The sequence below is a fragment of the Sander vitreus genome, chromosome 16 (assembly GCF_031162955.1).
Source record: "Sander vitreus isolate 19-12246 chromosome 16, sanVit1, whole genome shotgun sequence".
Classification (NCBI taxonomy): Eukaryota; Metazoa; Chordata; class Actinopteri; order Perciformes; family Percidae; genus Sander; species Sander vitreus.
In genome coordinates, this window is record NC_135870.1 from 8,372,510 (window position 1) to 8,393,382 (window position 20,873).

The 20,873-nt window shown below is 39.6% G+C and overlaps 1 protein-coding gene across 2 annotated transcripts in view; it reads right to left on the bottom strand.

Annotated features, from left to right (window-relative positions):
* fibcd1b (fibrinogen C domain containing 1b) overlaps positions 1 to 20,873 on the bottom strand; it is a 101,724-nt gene that overhangs the window by 34,228 nt on the left and 46,623 nt on the right. For both annotated transcript variants that reach the window (XM_078271453.1, XM_078271452.1), the window contains one exon: positions 1,682 to 1,778. In XM_078271453.1, coding sequence (XP_078127579.1) covers positions 1,682 to 1,778 — 97 coding nt within the window. The remainder of the gene's footprint in view (positions 1 to 1,681; positions 1,779 to 20,873) is intronic.

A 20,873-nucleotide genomic window follows, 5' to 3' on the forward strand; every position in this document is an offset into this window, starting at 1 on the left:
ACATCGAGGCATGCTTCTGGGGATGTTTGGATGGACAGGGAGATGAGGTGAGATGAAATGGTTGAGATTATGTAGCACTTAATCAATCAATCAATGGTTGATAGGGTAGACGCTCCTTCTGAGCCTCTCAGTGCTGGCCTGGTGTATCTGCTAACTTCTTCCCGACTTAAACAGGGAGAAAAGGCTATTACCCGGGTGTTTTGGATCTTGAATGATTCTCCTAGCCTTTTTCTTGCAGTGTCTGGTGTAAAAGTCCTTTAGGCAACGCCTATTAGGGGTGTGAATCCTCACTGGTCTCCAGATTCAATTACAATTATCCTGTCAACGATGCACATGGATTTCATCATCAAATTCAAGCGCTGACTATCACCTCTTTAGTTTTGCAGACACCCAGCGTTAGGTCCTCTACTTCCTTCAGGTAGGCCTTTTATCTGTGATCAGGCCCACCGCCAGCAAACTTCATGATGGTGTTGGAGTCGAAAGAGGCAACACAATCGTGTGTGAACAGGGAGTGCAAAAGCCCGATGGCACAGTCACACTCCTCAGCTGCAGTTGTTTAAAGTTAAGTCATATGTCTCACTTTACTCACTTTCATATTTTATTTCAGGCTCTGTCTCATGCTCCCCCGCCACCTGAACAAATGTCAGGCCAATTAAATAGAAGCTACAAAGGCCACTTTATGATGGACATGACTGGCTGTCTATTTCTATACCCTGTCAGCCCTCCATGACTTTTTTTTTTTTTAACATGTTAAAGTATGACTGTAAAAAATACAACATGTGATATGAATGTCTAAGCTGCAAATTTTAAGCCTAAAAAATGGCCATGATGGAGCTGAAGAGTATCCCTGCCAAGAAGAAATATTTTGGTACATTTCATTGTGAGAAGGCGTGTGAAGACGAGGAATTTGGCTTCGGAAAAGTTGATAATTTCACAGTTGAATTCATTCTTTGTTGGCATTCTTTTCCTGTCAAATTGAGAGGATGCAGGGACTAATGTGTCATGCTGCCAGCAAGAAATAAAAAGGATTTGGACAAGTACACTCTGAAAAATACAAATTATAAGCAGAAGGCGAGCGTTGAAAAGCGGTAAGGTTAAAACAAAGGGGAAAAAAGGAAACGATACTGTTGTTGCGTTTGTCATGTGAAAATAAAAATATTGTAATTGAATTGTTGGTCTTTTGGCTTGTGTTATTATATTGTGGTGCTGAACAGACCTCTCATGAAGTGCACTTTTCACACATCTTTTTATTTGCTGAAATAGTCTTTGTCGTTGAAATGGTTTTCATTACTGAATTATAGTTGAGGATATGAAGGGCCAAAGTTATCTAATCTCTCTCTGTCTGCCTCTCTGTGGGTGTCTCTTTATCTTGCTCCATCACTCACCATGACTGGTTATTTCACTCTCTGTGAGTGACTCTCTTTCTTCTCTCTGCTTTGAGTGCTGTACTTGTGACTTCATCTCATAGGGGCTGCCATTATGTTGTTGATAAGGCCTTTTATGAAGTCTCGTAATCAAGATATAACAACAGCTAGCTAATGGATCCATGTTGACTACTGTGTACAAAGCTACTTTCCAGGGTTTGGCCTGGCATGGCTTTGCAGGCCACAGTACACATATGCACAGGTTCATACATTGCCAAACACACTTGCACAGACAGTCACACACCTGAGCCACTTACCGAGCCAGTGTTCACCAGTGATCTTGCCAAATCCCTCACGATAGGACTCCCAGGCTCTGAAGAAGTTTACTGAGCCATCCTCCCTGCGCTGGATCACCTACACAACCAAGACAGCAAGACAAGAGGTCAAGGGTCATATGAGATTCATCATGAAGGTTCCATCTTCCTCTGTGATAAGTAATTCAAAGTCCCACTGTTGGTCGCTAAGCTCATCTAGAACTAAACTAGTAAATTAACTCAGAAATGCTTGCTCTTTCACTAATGAATAATGCAAATGCTCTTCCTTCTATAAAAGGCAATTTGTCTGAAGCTAATAAAAGAATCCATTAAATCTAATTGAAATTCCAGTAAAGAAATGATATTCATAAAACAATAATCCTAAATATACGGAGAGAGAAATTTCTCTTTTTCTTCTGTACCGTGAATCATGAAGTTCTATGAAGCAATAATGTGTGGAGAAATTGTGTGTTTTTTTTTTTTTATAGCAACCATGATAGAGAAACAAAGGAAATATTAGCAAATAGCAGATATTTAGCAATTAAGCTCAGCTGTGTGTGTGCCCATGTGTGATGGCGCAGTATCTGTGTCACCCAAAAACTTTAAAAGTGCTGACATTTCAAGTGCCAGGTTGAAGATTAAGGGAAATTGGAAATGTGCTCCTGAAAAGGAAATACATGCAGATGGAAAATAGCCTAGGACTTGCTGTTGGAAGGCTGTGTTAATGTTGAAATGACAAAGGAATTTCTCTGAGACAGTTTATGTTCAGTGTGACTAATCCCCTAACATACCATAAGGTACCAGATGGTACTAACAGCCATATTTGCTTTTAACATCAGCACAGACAAAGAACACAATCCTGCAGAGCAATGGCAAAAATTGTATCCTTATCATTTTCATCCTCATAATTGTCTTCACTGTGATCATCTTAATCATCATTAACGGATCATCATCACTTATCACCATCAAGGGATTGTAGGGAATTTCCGTCGCATCCTCAAAGAAGCTAGTTTTGTCTGAGCTCTCGGAATTCCTCCCACATAAATCTAAAGATTGATCTCCTCCCTTATTACAGAGATAGGATCGTCTTTTAGCTTAAATTCTGTTTTGTATGTGTCAAGGCCCTCCTGAAGGACATTTTATTTTTTTTAGTAAATAACCTCAACCCAATTTGGCATTTCTGTACTGCAATTTCTTGTCCTTTATATATCAAGATGAAAATCTTTCACACAATAATAATAATAACAATAATAATAATAATAATAATAATAATAATAACAATAATAATAGTTTTATTTGATATAGAACCTCTTACAGACAGAGTCACAAAGTACGTCACACAATAAACAGAGAAGGCTAAATGGTTGCCAAAACAGCTGGGTACTGCAGTTTCTTGCAAACATTACTCAAACAGGATTAAATGCATTTGGGATGGCTGTGGCTCAGGTGGTAGAGCGGTCGCCTACCAATCGGAAGGGGGTTCGATCACTGGCCCTGCAGTCCTACGTCCAAGTGTCTTTGGGCAAGACACTGAACCCCAAATTGCTCCTGATGCCGTGCCATTGGAGTGTAAATGTGTGTGAATGTTTATCTGATGAGCAGGTGGCACCTTGTACGGCAGCCTCGGCCACAGTGTATGAATGTGTGTGAATGGGGAATGGTTCCTGTACTCTGTAAAAGTGCTATGAGTAGTCGTTAATACTAGAAAAGCGCTATATAAATACAGTCCATTTACATTTGTTTGAAACTATTTTCAGCTATGAATTAATATGCATTTGGTGCGTTTGTTTTGCTTCAATCCCATACACTTAGTCCTACCGTAAATATTCACTTAAGTGGCCTTGTCCATGGTAATGACGGAACATGCCAGCCAGTTTAACGGTGTGGCTCAATGTTGTGTTTTGGACGACAAGGTGGCCAATGGCACAAAGGGATGACATATACTGTATATGTATCCATACACAGCATTGGCTACAAAGGTTATACTTTTGATTGATTTGAAAAAGTTGATTTGCTGAAAAAAAAAAAATAATAATATATATAATAATATGTATTGTCACCATTCACCACACTTGCCTGCTTAGCCCATTACAGTTTCTTTTTAGTGCAACTGATACATCAAATAGTTTTGTCCGTTTCTGAACCCCCAATGCATATACTGTAACCCTATGACATTTTTATTGCAGTGAGGCCCAGAGGTCATAGTTTGCATAGTGCTGCATGAAGCTGTCAGCTAAACATAAAGAGACAAAGGGATTTGTATCAGCTGTTGCATAAGACTTGCTAAGAGGCTTTGCCCCAGTCATGGTGCATTAGACCATCAGACAAGTCTCCTAGTTACCTGTATCGATGTCAGTGATTATACTTCTTAATTTCCTTAAGCTGGCACGGAAATCTCAAAGGTTCTACAGAATTTGACAGTATATTAAATCTGAAACTGAGGTCAAAGGACGGTGTGACTGACTGTTATTGACAAATATCACAAAACATGTCCATCATAAGATTAACAGGAACCTGTGGTTAACTGTCTTTTCGGAGTTAAACTCCACAAGCGTGTCCTGCGGCTCGCCGGCCGTCACACACACACACACACACACACACACACACACACACATAGTCACACACACACACACACATACGTCCACAGCGTAGCAGGCAGAGGCGGGGTCTGTGTTGAGCAAAACATTACGTGAATTACTGCGAGAATGGACGTACATTTAATATAGGAAAAGTGCACAAGTATTAGCATCATTTGTTGTTGTTGTATGTGGTGCTAAGGTCTAGTGACGATGCTATAAAGACCGTTGCCGTGCTTGCGTCACTCCCTTATCCCTCCTACCAGTCCCTATGGCCACTTGGCCAGTGGGAATGCAAACGGAAAAAAGATTTTGGGGGAGAGTAGTTCTTAGAACTGCTTAGAAGTGTACTTTTCCTCTAAAAAGTACAAGTACTATCCGGTCGGAAAGCACCTATTAATAATACTTTACTGTAGTCCTGTGTTACTCATTTACCAATTATTTTATATAACAAACGCTATCCCCTGACTAATAAGAAACCACTTTGTGGTTTCAGATTTGACACAGTAATATCTATGTTTTTCTGTATCTATCTACTGGATAGGTATATCTTATTTCTGCAGATTTTAATACTAATGTATGGTATAGAGTGTATATGAATAATGTTATCAATCATTCATACACAGGGCTGGAGGGTAGCTCATTTTCATATTCCAAGTGTAATGCTGCAGAATAATGAACAGATGGAGTTGTGTTAACTGAACATCAGTTAATTTAACAATATTAATGTTGTATACTCATATTGTAATGTATGTGTCAAGGTGTTATTATAATTAACACATGGCATCAAGTGTGCTATGGGATTCCAGGGATATTCTAGACTTCCATATTGTTAATTTGCTTGAAAATACACATCAATAATAAAACAATATAACGTTTTACAGTAATTCCCCAATACAGCACAGTTATGAATACATAGTATGAGTCATCTCAGTTCAGTGGCAACAACATCTGAAAGACACTGCTTTAATATTTGGAAGAGTAAACATCTTTACTTTTTGGTTGATACGTTTAATTCCTCTCTGTTTCCAGTGTATTCACTGATGCTTGAGTCAGTTTACATTTTGACCCCACAGTTGATACACTAGCTTATAATTAAAGCAGTCTGTAAAAAATGTATTTATATAAAACATGTTTACATCAATGAAATCTCTTTTCATGGTGAGATTAAACAATATTATGTTTGACTCTCTGGGGCCAATAACTGGTTAATAAGGTTATTACTGCAATGATGTCCTGATTAGACTAATCAAAAGACCTTGGGGAAAAAAGGCTGCGGCATTTGACAGTGCAAACAATGCACCGTCATCATGTTACTAATATGTCAGCAGGGCACTCAAGGACTGCGAGGGAGCCGGCCCTTGTTGTGTTTTCTACTGATTGCCTGGGTTAACTGGTGGGATTTATGTCAAATTCTCTGGTAAAGGGCAAGGCACTGCAGTGAAGCATGACCGTCTTGAATGTAGAGGCGAGTGCTGGTTGAAAAAATGACAACATTCATGTCCCTAAATTCTCTTTGAAATAATGCCCTTCCAGCCTCCTTATCTTACTCCTTCCTCTTACCCCTCCTGGTCCCTTACATTCAAATTAGCTGAAATAGAGAACACTGCAAATTGATAACGCTATGTTAAAAATGAAGTAGAGGTTTCCTTTTTATTCTTCACTAATTGTTTTTCTCTCCCTCCCCTGGCACTCACTGTATTAGCAGTAGTTTAGGAGGAAAGCAAATTGCAAAAAGTGCCCTCGCAACGCAATTAAATACAAGAAACTTCTTTTACCTTTTTTTCCGCACATTTACACCAAAAGGAAGTCTAACTGAAGTGCCAGACTACAGCCAGTCTCTATGAAAAGACGTTAGACAATGATAACTCAACCCATTAATGTCTATTCAAATCGTCTGTGGCCTTTCAGAACAATGTATCGCTCACATTATCACAGCTCTAAAAAAATTAAATAAAACATCAAAGCCTGTCTGGCATACCGCATAGCCAACTGACATATGACAAAGATATGTGCTAGATGGCGATAAGTACCACAATTAGGAGACAATCCCTTTATGTTAAATTTAGATATAGTCTTCAATTTGGTAGCTGTGGTATTAAATGGCAACAGACATCCTTTGAAGCTGGCTTTTGTGCGTCAGCTAACAACTTTCCCTAGCGTTGCTCTGATTGAATACCTGAGACACCAGAGTACTAGTGGTACCTGCTACTATGTATCACTGTGGCAGAAATTGACCAGTGGTCACATGAAGCGGTACTCTACAGCAGCAGGTTAACTACCATGCAGTTCAGTTCAGATTAGGGTGAACACGCTTGTCTTTCTGGCCCTGCCTCCTTCAGTGTCTAGCATCCTTGTAAGACTGGAGAACTCCTCACGTTTAATTACATGTTGACCCTGGAGGTCAGTATCTGTGTGTGTGTGTTCCCTAGAGACATGGAGCTCACAGAGACTCAAATCATTTTCTTTCACATGTTTCAAGGATATAAGGCAGCCTTCAAAATTGGAAGGTGGTGGGTGCTATTGGAGGGACAGTATATGTGTGATGCATACAAGTGTGCCTGTGCATTGTTTGTATGTGTTTGGTTTAGTTTAGTTTATTACAGGACCCCCATTAGCTGTGGCCTTAAGCACATCTACTCTTCCTTGGGTCCAGGTTGTATGTGTGTCAATGTAGGCATCCACATGTGTACTTGTAGTGATGCTGCATGTGTTTGTATGGAAAATTGAAAGGGTCACATTTACCTGAATTTCTGTATGTGAGTTTTTAAACCTGTTTAATACATTTGTGTTTTACATGTTAGCACATGCACAGTTGCTTTTGTTTGTGTGTGTTTCTGTCTGTAATTGCATGTCTGCACTGTACATGCAGGGTTTTATAAGTGTGTGGGTGCTAATATTAATGTTGACGTTTGTGTGCACCATGAAAATATTCTGTTGCTTCTGGCTGATAACACTGATAACATGTGAGTGAAGAACATGGAGAAAAAGGCAGCCCAGAGGCACATAAGCACACAGTACAATCTGCTCTGACTCTTATATTATGGTTGCTCATAGATAACTTTCTCCCCAACACTGGGCAACACAGTGGCAATAAGGAAAAGGGCAAAAGGTGATTTTAAAGCCTGTTAGCACCACAGAACAGCTTTTCAATTTCACCTTAAAAAACAAAAGTCAGCGCCCCATTTCAGAGTGTATCTGTCTATAAATGTGCATGAGTGCACTTTTACAGTTGCACGTTTATACTGTGGCTCAAATGCTTGTGTTTTATACAGCCTTGGCTACGATTGTCACTTCAGCACCCCACACACAGACACAAACACAGTTTCCCCTGGGACGCAGCTTAACGTCCCAACTGACAAATCCTCACACACAATGTGTGGTTAGAGGGCAGTGCCTGACATCAACGTTGTTTCTGTCAAGGTCAGTGGCTGACAGAATTGTTCTATTTGGGTGTTGGGTAGGTGATGTTCTAGCCATACACATACTGAGAACTGCACTACTGAGACACAGCAGACATTTTATGAAAGGGTTGAGCAAGGTCTCAGTGCTCTCACACAACATAAAGTACAGAACCATCCAAATCTGACCTCCGAAATCAATAGTGACTGCAGGCTGTATTTAGTATGCTGGTAGGAAACACAATACTAACAGCTAATGGAACCCCAGGCAGTCACACTTATTGGGCTATAAATATTGCAAATGTAAAAAAAAACTAAATGCTTGGACTCTTTCATTACGTATGTTGTGTCTGCATTCCACTGTACAGTACATGCTAGTAGCAATTCACTAGCACAAAGAGGATTTGCTAAACTATGACGCTAATGAGCTTAAACAAAGAGCAGTGTACAAAACATTCAGGTTACAGCTTCTCATTTTAGCTGGGAAAAAACACCACTTTTACTGGTTCAAACGCTTCAAATTAAATCAGTAAAATAGTACATTTAAGTATTGGATCAGACTTGGTCTCGGCAGATATCCAATATTAAAACTTTAGTGTGTAACCTTTTCATATTAATGAACGTCCGTTACATTCAAGCCATTGCCAAATTTGTTGATACAAAGCTAATTAAGACTATCAGCTCCACACCGCTCTCTCTGTATTTCTCAGTATGGCTGTGTCAGAAATTGTTGTCGTCCGGCGACTTTCGTGCGCAGAAACTCGAGTGAAGATAATTACCTCTCCATTTTTTTAATCCTCCCGTGTCCTCCTTGGCTAATAGCAACTGCGTGGAGGAGAAGTGGGGGCGTGTGCGCGATTACGGAAGGCTTGTGTCATGTGGATGCAACAACAGTGGTGTTGTCATTACTAAGAATTCCTCATGGGGGCGACAGAAACTACGCACTATATAGCTTTAAAGAACTCAGTTCAGGTTTAAGGCCAAAAAAACCTGATGACCTAGTACAATCACCATTTTGAATTAACACCTTTACTGACAGATTTAAAGCTCCATTTTGTTGTTTTTATTGCTATCGTATTGCAAAAATATTTTGTGTGTTTTTACCATCTGTACAGTGAAAGCACTGGGACTATACTGTTATACTATACTTTCAGCTTCCCCTCATCTTGTAGCTCTGGTATTCTCCATAAGCCTTTCTCCATATTGCAGTGTTTTTACTTTATCCTTTTTCCTTGCAGCTCTGAGGTAATTAATTCTTCATTCACACGGTTCTACATGCTCCACAAAGCCTAAATAACCCATTTCTGAGAGGCAACTTTTTCAGAATTACCTCCACCTTTTCTGCTGCAGAACATATTTAATGTAAAAAAACACAACATAAAGAAGACTGTCGATATAAGGAATTTCTTTTAATTGCGGTAGCTCACCATATGGTGGCTGCTGTTTATGAGTTAGTCTGCAGAAGAAGCAGCTGATAAACCAGGAAAACTACAAATACTGTATATTCTATAATCTTTCCTCAGTTCATTACCTCTATTTTCTTCCGCCTTTAAAAAAAAGAGGAGAAGTAAGGGAGAGAGAGGGGATGACATGCAGCAAAGGGCCGCTGCGGTAAGGACTTAGCTACCGGGGCGCCCCCATTAACTCCATATTCTTTACCCAAACATTTAAGCTTATGCACAAACAATATACTGGGTAACATACCAACATTGATTATGCTTTATGAAAATGTTAAAGCGATGCACCAAATTATCTCCTGTCAGAAATATAAAACCTGACATAAAACTGTATACACCATTCTCTGTCCCAACTGAATCTGAAAGTTGCCAAGTTGAATATAGCAAATGTTGAAAAATCACATCTTTTGCCCCAGCATACTTCCTGCACTAGCTTTTGTTTTGTATTGATGCACGGTGACATAGTACAGAAGAAAGGCAGACAGGCCATACAGATGAAGAAAAGTACCTTTGAGGGGGAGAGTGGTTGCTGTATCAGGTTTTGTCAGAGTTTCTGTGTCAGCAAGGCACCATTAACTAAGTATTGACAGTTAAAAGTCTCATGTACTCTTCCTCCCCAGTCAAGGGAACTCTGTGACAGCTTGTCACACAAGTGAGACCTGTGTTCCAGAAAAAACATATATATGCAGAAAAAAAAGTTTTGAGTTAAATTATTTCAACCTACAAACAATTGCGTCAAGTAAAATGGCCAAATAGTGTTAAATCTATCCTCAACCATCTCACCCAACACTTGCTAAAGGGCTGTTGCATTGGCATGATCGCATTACGATTCCTGTAATCTCTGCAGTAGATGAAGGCTACTTAACAAGCTGCCTTAAGCTCTTCAGCAGGCTTTCTGTCAACTACTGGGAGCCCACAGCGTGCACAGACGGACACCCTGACTGACAGACCAGAACACAGGGAACAATCAAGACAAGCACTCTGAAGCTGATAGGGGGAATTTAAAATGTGACATGTGACTGGGTGCAAAATAGGAAATGTGCCAATAGCTTGTTAGCTCCTGGCATGTACACACTGTGCAAACACTATATTTATATGTTTGGTGCTTTGGCAGCAGATGTCACTTGATACCACTGCTCTATACTGACAAACTGAAGATAATTTGAGTGTGATTAATACGCCAGCCATGAGAGACAGAATTACAGATAGTCATGGAAAAATTAAGAAAAACATGTGTGTTAAGGTTAATAGAATCAGCTCCAAAAGCTGCCTTAGTTCACAGATGTAAGATAAATCAAAACTGACAGGCAGATGAATTGCTAACAATTTGATTACACTGTTAAGAATATTGATGTTATAGTGACAAATTCAACACTGTCTGATGAAAGCACTCATAAATCCACAGCAGTCTGCAGAATTGCTATCTTCAAAGCGGACTGCAAACATCTGTTGGTGAATGTTTTATAATCCTATCAGGAAGACAGATGTGTTCTGAACACAGCAGCAGCAAACAACAGAAAGAGAAAGACTAACACTTTCTCTCTCTTTGACTCCCTCACACACATGTAAACACAATTTCTGCATTTACATGTACTTAAGTAAAAAAGGTTGTTCCTGGCTTTCAGCAGTAACCTGATTTCCACCATATAAACAACAAACCAGGTTTTACTTATTGGGTTAAGGGATTAAGAGAAGCTAGATTTACACAGGTAGATTTCTTTTTTTTTTTTGTTACTGCAATGGGCATGACAAAGACCCAGTGCAGGGGAAGACTTAGTATCCCATCACACTAGTAGCAGTGTAGCAGGAAAAACAGGAAGATCACAACTGATCACAACTGGCATAATCAGGGTGCAATCTGACTGTTATAGCATATATACTGTATTGTACAACAGTACTGTAGTACAATAGTAATGTAATATAGTGAATCAGACTGCTAAAGCTTTTATGGGGAAAATTATAATGAGATATAAAAAACATCCAAACATATACAGTATAGGTACAACAGCAGCGGTATTACTGGGAGTCCTTGTTGTGTACCTGCGCATGTAGGAAAAATGAAATATAAAATCAGTGAATGTTCCTGAAGCAGCTTTCACACAACTATAGTCTCTCCACACATAACCTCCAGCTAATGGCCTTAATATCCTCAAGGACAAGTCTGACACTACCTGTGATGATGCTACTGGTAGACAGCTCATGCTTTCCCTCAGCACCACAATAAACTTTCTCCTCATGCCAGTAAATGAGGGCACAAATAGACAATCACGTACAGAAAAGTACATTTTTAAAAAGTCTTTAAAAAAAATGAATCAACTCACAGCCCACACAGTACACGGAATCAAAACATTAGGAAAACAATTATGTTCTGTTCAATTGCACTCTGAAGTTTTCAATTTCCCTGCCTTACAAAACATTTACAGATAAGACACAACAGGCAAAAACATCCATCATGGATTTTTTTTCTTGCCCAAACCAATAAACTAACAGAGATGAAATATTGAAGAGCCTGTGAGCCAGATAGAGATACTGAAAAGCCTACATCGTACACTCTGAAATGCTCAAAAGGCACTCCAAGGCTCTAAAGGAGTGATACAACATGCACACAATCGTACATTCAATCTAAAACTTTTACATTTCAGTTCTTAACTGAATTGAATATTTGAGAGTGATTGCAGTACTTCTGATAAAAGCACCATTTGATAATGCAGCCCGACTGCACTTTGATATATCTACTCTCATTCATTATTTATGCCATGGTCATTTTTAGTCCCTTCCTTTTAACAAATAAAATAGTAATAATAGAAGACATTACCCTGAGCCGCGAGGCTGTGTTTAAATGGCATTCAAAATCTCCCTTTGCCGAAACAGGTAGACCACATGCCCAAAGGATTACTTTATCAGAGTGAGGGGCTTGTGTGTATACATATTTTAGTATGTGTGTGTGTGACAGCCTGGGTCTGTAAACACACATTTACTGTACGTAGACAGTAAATTTATATAGATGTTTTTTGGTAAAGTCCAATATACTCTATTCTGTTTGTTTGTACGTGTGTTTTGAAAGGGGCCTAGGCTTGTAATGACAGTTTTTTTCTTTTATTATACCTGCCATCATCCCTCCTTCCTCTGTGGTCAGTCTCCAGGGCGTAAGTTATGGCAGTGGAGAAATACTGACCCAATTCCCTCTGACAACCATCCACATCAACCTTTAGTAATGTCTCTTCTCTCCCTATTAGTTCTTCAAATAGACACTAAAGGACATAGTAGTCTAGTGACTTGAACTGTATTAAAGTGAAAAGAATGCCCTCATCCTCTCTCCTGGGTTTCTGCAGGTTTCGACAAATGAAATTTAAGACTTTGTAAGACATTTTTAAGACTTTTATGAATGAAATGTAAGACCTATATCACAGCACAAAAGCACAACGAAATGCAGAGTCACAAAAGTACTTGCAAAGTAAATAAAATGATTAAAATTGAAAAAGCGACATGAAGTAATAACAATCTGTACATATACAGCAAATCATATATTTGGACTAGCGAAAGAAAGAACTACAACACCACAGAATAAAAAAAAAAATACATTTCAATGAGCATTAGAGGTAGTGCTACATGGACGTAGGGAAATTCATGACCTATTTGAAATGATTTAAGACCTAGAACACAATTCTTTTGCGAATTTAAGACTTTTTAACACCTCCATTTTGATTTTGAAATTTTAGACTTTTTAAGACCCCGCGGAAACCCGGACTCTCACAAATGCACAGAGAACAGCTGAACTGTGGACACAAGTGGTAATTACACTTGCTTTAAAGACATCAGGTTTTCTGTAGGGCTGAACGATTTTGGAAAATAAGGTAATTGCGATTTTTTTTCACCAATATTGCGATTGCAATACTACATTATTTGATATGTGTCAGGTCTGCCCTTATACAGTAATAATAGACAGCAGTATATTGTATTGATCATAGATTGTGTTTTACACTGCAGTTTCTCTTGAAGCCTCTCTACATTTTTTTTTTTTTAAGCTTTTCTGCCTTTATTTGACAGGACAGCTAGTTGAGAGAGAGGGGGAACACATGCAGGAAATTGTCACAAGTCGGATTTGAACCCTGGACCTCTGCATCGAGGTATAAACCTCCAAGTATATGTACGCCTGCTCTACCCACTGATCCAACCCAGCCACCATTTTGTTTTTGCTGCAGAGATTCAATTCAAAAAATGAATGACATGACCCATCTCAGAGTAGTTTTATAGAATGTGCAGTTTATGAAAAAAAGGAGACAGAGACACAATTGTCCTGGTACTCCTCTTCCTCTCCCTCGTGAAGGCATTTTTCTTATTTTCTGTGTTCATCTACAGTATATTGTTCAAAGGTCCTCTTTTATGTCCTACCATATGATCATGTGATTGAAAGAACCTCAACACCTGAGTGTGTTTCCTAGATGGGAATCAGCTGTGATTGATCTATTTGCTTAACTTCAATCAGCTGTTTCTCAATAAATGTATATTATATACTATATATATGACTGACTGACTGACTATATATAAATATATATATACATATACATATATATATATATATATATATATATATATATATATATATATATAGTCAGTAACAAAACAAAAATGGAGAAAATAAAAGGAGAGAAATATCTGCCTGTACCTCTTTGAAAATATTTAGGTAACTCAAAGTTAAATGTAATCACTGTTTGAACATTAATATCTAAATATTAATCGTATTTATCTCTAGTCAGTAAAAGTAACACACAACGCAGACTAAAGTGCAGTGAGTATGGCACTACCAGCCATAGTGATCCTGATCACACAGGAAGCAATTTTTCACCATTAGCAACTCCCGCTCCGATCCAGCTCCGGTCAGTGTACTTCATACTTGCATCAAATCTATCACCAAATCCGCCTTTTTTCATCTTAAAAACATGTCCAGACACTCCGGCCATCACTCTCTGACTCTGTGGCAGAAACCATCATATGGTTTCATGAAAGGGGCATTATGTCTTTGTCGATAAACTCCGTTACTGCTTGAGTAATTTCCTCGTTCCGTTTTAAAGTACGTTCATATGGAGTTAACGTTACGCTTTCAAACATTTCGGTGAGTGATGCCTGTCGGGTGGTATTTTGCTTGCTTGACAAACTGGTGTTCGGCATTTTAGCCATGCAACTGTCGTAGATGGCTTTGTATTGTTGTTTTTAAGTGCTGATACAGGTTCGTAGTGTTACCCCGTGAAGTAGCAACGTTGGCAAGACAGATTTTGCACAATTCCTGAAGCTGCTATTTTTAAACCAAAATAGTCCCACACAAGTGACATACTGTTCCTATTTGGGACTAAAGGCCATTGTTGAGCCTGAGGCCATTGTACAACGGGTCATGGTACGGCGTAGTGTTACCGTGCCAAGTTGATGCTTTCTCTGCGGAGTGCAGACTGCTTTGTTCTCGCAAGTCAAGTGACCAAATCGCAGCCTTTGCGATTAGGAAATCGCGTTTAAACATATCGCAATATCATTGCAATTGCGATTAATCGTTCAGTCCTAGTTTTCTGTGACATGCTAAAATGTAGTGTAACCGGATGACAAGTAGCAAAAGAGTCATGAAGTCAGCAAATGTACTCACTAATGTCAGTTAAGCAGCGTCTGATTGAGAGACTGATAGCTGCATATATTACTGTTCACTTCACACACCACATGTTTACTCGGGATGCCAAGCTGTGCCCAAATCTGAATTTCCTGACTCCCACAGCTGATAAAATGACTGTAAGCTTAAACTTAATCTCCATATTTCACTACATACTATGGTATTTATTGTCTCTGTGTTGATATAATGGCCAGCTCCAATAAAGCAAAACAAAATAGGTGATCCAGCACACTTTATGGGTCTATAATGAACACCTGGCATTGTGTCTGAAGTAGCTATAGCTATCCAAAGATAACCAGAGTTTCTCAGCCAACTTCCATTGCTTCCCCTCATTTATCTTTACATTAAAAAAAAAATAGAAAAAATAGACATACATTTATATGCGATGTATGAGTCATTATGCCCTAGAGGATATTCTTCCCTGTGTAAGGATGATTTCAGTGGTGTCAGCGGCACCTCTTATTCTAGGTAGCAGGCTATACTCATTACTGTAGATTTGTCTTTTGTATTCCCTGGCTCTACAACATGCAACCATGCATTTTCCTCTTATATTTCTTCCTTGACTCTTTCTTTCTCTCTTTGCAAGAACCTGACAGACATGGTACACTTGGTCATCTCTTAGTTTTCTGAAGCTGGCGGGAAACTATTATCATTTATGCACAAATATGGCATTGACTAATTTACGTAAGGGGTAAAGAAACAACTACTTTATTATTCAGTACCAAAAAAGGTCATACCAAAATTGCTGGGTTTTAAAAGCTAATTTCTCATTCATACAGTTGGAAACTGTACCATTTGTGGGGTTGGTTTGAACTGTTGGGTTATGGAAAATAGTTTCTTTGATAACAGAAAACGTTTGCCTTTTGCAATAGCTGATGGCCTCTGATGGATTTTTTGGGAGATTTTCTTAGAACTAAAGCAAACATCGTCGGGCATCGTGAAAATGAACCACAAACCCTACATGTGCACCCACACATTAACATAACCACACATGCAAAACAAGTGTATAAAGATCTAGACATGAGAACATTTGAACAGATATCATCCCAAAGGTAATCCCTGACTGATGCTACAGTTCTGCTGATCATCTATCTCGAGGGTATCTTCCTGTCACCCTTACTTAAAACTGCTGCATATCCCAGAGGCTTCCTAAGGGCTACCTTTTTTACTGCAAATAAAATTTAACAGAAAGATTCTATTGCAGACTACATCTAAATTAATGCATTTCAGAGTATAGGGGAAAAGAATAAAATAGCTGTTCCCTTATTCTGTTTTTTATATCTGTATGTTTCACTTTCTCTCTCTCCACATCAGATTCTGATGCTTTTATTGGGCCCGCTCTTCTTTATGTATTCTAAGTCGGACTCTTTCCTCCCCTCTTTTCCCTCCCTCTTCTATGTAACCTGCTCATCTCTCAGTCTGTCCGCAGCAGCCTCTGAAACAGTGCTACGGTATGTCAAAGTATGCTAATGAGGTGGCAGCATATGGCTCATTCTTTATTTATGCTCAGCCGCCAGACAGACAGTAAGCCACTCAACTCACCAAGCATCTCGTCTCACTACACTACCTGCCCCTGTTGGATCACACCACGCCGATCTCTTAATGAGCCTCAAGCGTTATCACAATCAGATCAACACACAAGGCAGGACCAGTAACTGCAATGTTATCACTTCAATCTGATCAATGTAAATCCTGTTATGGACAATATGCAAAGAGCCGTTGTTTAACACTTGTACATTGTGTGAAAAGGGAGAGAAGCCGAAATCATGATCGCACTCACAAGCTATTTCACACACACACTTTGGCGCAAGTACACACATTTGACACACACACACACACACACACACACACACACACACACACACACACACACACACACACACACACACACAGAGTCTGGTATGTAGCTCTATTCCATCATGCTGTGCTAAGCACTCTGTCACTCTGACAGTCTCGTTTTATTTAATGATAGGAAGGTACGACCTTGCCTATCTCACACTGTTAGTCACCGATCTACAAGCGCACACACATACACAAACAATTTACAGTCATGACTTGAGCTGAAGTTTGATATGTGGTTGTAGTGGCAGCAGGGGCGTAGAACAAGGCCCTGTAGAAAGGCATTCTCTATGGGCCCCTCCCCGCATCTACAGCAATTCATTCTACCATTGTTATGGGCCTTCCTCACATAAGAGCCCTGTGTACCATTTCCACCCCAAGTCCGACACGGCCCGAATGGCAGTGCAATATAAAGTGAGCATAATTGGATGAGTGCATATTAACTTTTCTATGCTTCTTCTTAGTACAAGCATCATTTTTACACTTTTACAATTCTTATTTTGTAGAAGCATTAAAGGTAGCACTAGAGTTAAAAGTTCAGAATAGTAGAAATCGCAGACAAATACATTTGCATGTGTATGAGGCCAAAGATTGCTACATTAGCAGAGCTGTTTATCATTATCATCATCAAAATTTAGAGATTTTTACACCTTTATAACATTTTCACACATTCAAGGGAGGAAGCCTTAAAATGTCCATCCTAAGTATTCAACGATTCATCCTAGTTTTAAAATATCCATGAAAATGATGTCAACAACACATGCTGAAAGAAGATGGTAGATTTTACAAAAAAAAAACAACTAAATGCACTTCACCTTGCCTGACATGAAAGAGACAGACATTACTTCCATAACAGTTCATTGTACAGATCAATTCCTGAAAACTTTTGGACAGATTCCAAAATCAGCACCTGGATGCATCATAACCTGTTAAAACATGAGTTGTGATGGATTTATGTAGCTGAAATTTCAAACTGTTTAAATGTTATAAGGCCTTAGTTCTCTATTAAGAACGGCTCCTCTTTCCCAGAGGACTGCTACAGTATACTTCAGAACAAAGAGAAATAAATGGCTCTAACGTGTAAGATGGTGTGTGTGTGTGTGTGTGTGTGTGTGTGTGTGTGTGTGTGTGTGTGTGTGTGTGTGTGTGTGTGTGCGTATGTGTGTGTGTTCACAGTAAAACACATCTAAACCACACTTCCAAATATAACTTCAAACAGCTCAGTGTCAATGTTTGTTCACCTCATCTCATTCCCAAAAGCGCTTCCAGTATACAGTCTCACTTAAACAACTATGATTACTTTAGCAAGGCCAGACAACAAGGCCAGACAAATGTTTGATCAAGGAAAGAAACACACACTTAAAGAAACTCTCTGTATCCTTTGTCTGGCTAGCTTTTGAGGATCCAAAATAAAAAAAATAGTATTACACAGAGACAAGAATGCATGATTTACAAAACCGAAACATACAGGTCAGACATGCGCTACATGTAATGGAAAGAGTTTCTTGTTTTTGAGTTTGAAGCTAGGGCTGCACAATTATTTGAATTTTAATCATGATCACGATTTTGGCTTCCCACGATCAAATTCATGTGATCGAGCGATATTTAAAATGCTTCATTCCGTTCATAGAACGCTCTGTATCAAAGTTTTTTTTTTTCCCAAGCTCCGTAAACCACTCTCTGATCACGTGCCTCCATGAGCCAATCAGAGTGGTTCCCTGCACCGCGCAGTTTAGTCCGTCTGTGTTGTTTTTCAGACAACAGCAGTGACCAGTGCTAGTTTGAGTTTTTTAGCTCATAGCTTTGGAGACCACTGTGGTCTGAAGGGCTAATCCTCGCTAGATCACTAGCTAGTCGGGAAGTTGACAGCTAACGTTAGCCAGCTGAAGCTAACAGTCGATCGATGGTAAGTAACGTACGTTACACAGGCTGGCAGCAGCACAGAGTCCAGAGTTGATAAGTGGTGGTGGGGGGGGGTAGAAAGGTGTTGAGAATGACCAACACCTAATCTTAAACTTAGGGTACTTAATTTACTACGACCCGATCAGAGGTTACTTAAATTGGGACGTTCAGTCAAAATCAAGCATGTCACCTTCAAACAGGATCTCTGTTTGCAGGGTTCAGGCTGGACCCTCCCGGTGATCATGCTGCTCTGGGGGACCGGCTGCACAGCGAGAAGCCGCTGCTGACGGGCGCAGAGCTCTGCCGGAATTCCGACTGCTGTCTGTCCGCACGGCCGTCTGACGGCATCAGTATTAAATTTCATTAGCGGTTAAAAACGTCTCGTTATCGCGTTAAATAGTAGTTTAATTCGGTACAGTTGGTTTTAACACCTGATACGAAGTGTAGGCCTATAGGAGTACACATGAAAACCCTGAACAAGCAGCGTCGCTCTGCTCTGTCTTTCTGCTGTGCCCCATTCACGTAGAAATTTTACACTATGTAGGTTAAACTCTGCAATTAATCCGCGGTTCACATGTATGTATGAACTGTGGTGGTCTGTTACACTGTAGGCTATATTCAACATCACTGATTGAGTAGCCTAAGTCAATCCTACAAACAACTGGACTTTAGGGTCAAGTGTTGTTGTATCCGGCCCATGTCCCGGATGTGAAAGCCCCCTTACTGGACTACTGAATATAATAATATTCCATTATATTTTGTATTTTGAATTGTTACCTGCCACCAGAATTTTGTGATTTCCTTGCAATAAATATTTACATTTTTACCATAAATTGGTGCCTAAAAATGTATCAGAACGCAGGAATTGAAGTCTTTTACCCTCAAAATGTCCTGGGGGAGGACCCCCAGGCCATCTCCCCCCCTGCTTTGTGTGTTCCCGCAAAGACAAATTCTGAGCAAGGAAAAACCCTGAAGTATAATCACAGACAGCCATAAAAAACATTTAAATTGCAGAGTTAGAGTTAAAACGGATGAAAAGATGGAGAACCAGACAGACAATATGTACAGAGTCAACAGAGAGAAACACGGACAATCGAACAGACAGTGACAACATACATACTACATACCTACATACTGTAGAGAATGACAGTAACAGCATACAAACGGCATAAATAAAAATTTGTTATAAATGTGTGCTCTTTAAAAAGTAGAAAACATTGTTTGCCAGTTACATTAAATGTTTAAAAATCCGTAAATGTCCGTGGGTCGGGCTGCATGGGCGTGGTAATGTGGGCTGGTGTGGCTACAGTGCCAGGGCTGTGTGGGTGTGGGTGTGGTATTAAGGAGAGAGAATGGGAGAAGGAAGTTTGTGTGAGGTGGACCTGGTCACCACAGACCCAAATGTTCTCAGCTGTTTTATAGCTCATTTATATTATAACAAGGTAATGCAATGTGTAATCAAGTGATGACTGATTAACAGTAATGTGAATGCTAAATGCCCTAATACCTGTTGATACTACAACAATGCAAAGTATATGCTCTTAACCTTGCAATTTTGCACATATCATGTAAGACTTCATTTCTCCATTTCTTTGCACAAAACTCTCCAGAAAGTGCCATTTAATGGTTTATTTTTTTTTTTTAATTCCCGGGGCGGCATACCCCCGGACCCCCCTAGGGTGAGCCCCCCCACATGCTGTCGCAGCGTCATGGGTGCGGCGTATATTTTCCTGCTTTTTTGTCCATTGCCAATCACACCTATGAATCCTCTAACAGTGAAATACAGTCACACTACACCGTTTAGCTGTCAGCATTTTAGCCGTGTTTAATCCAGTTACTACTGTAGCTAACGGTAGGGTAACGTTAGCTGCTGTGTAACATGTTATTAGTGTTAACTAGCGTGACATGCAGCGATGTTTCTGTTGCCTGTAACGTCTGTTTTGGAGCATCAGAGCGCAACGCAGACATTTATGTGGGACCGTAATCCGTGTTGCTATTTCGTCCGGTAGATACCGGGCACCGGTGCCCTATTGGCACCAGATTTTAACATGCACCGTTAACGTGAACAGAAAATTGCGTTGCCTGTATCTTTTCACAGCAAACACACATGTTTGGAAAGCGGCCGCACAACAGCTGAAATGGCATACTCCTTCATAGTATCCTTCAACAAAGGAGGAATGTAGCACAATATGGATGTATTGGCAGGAATGTAGCACAATATGGATGTGAAAGCAGTTATAATTAGCCTATTTGACAATAAAATATGTTTTGGTTAAAATCAACAAATAATCGTGATAATTAATCATGATAAATATATTGATCAAAATAATTGTGATTATCATTTTGGCCATAATCGTGCAGCCATAT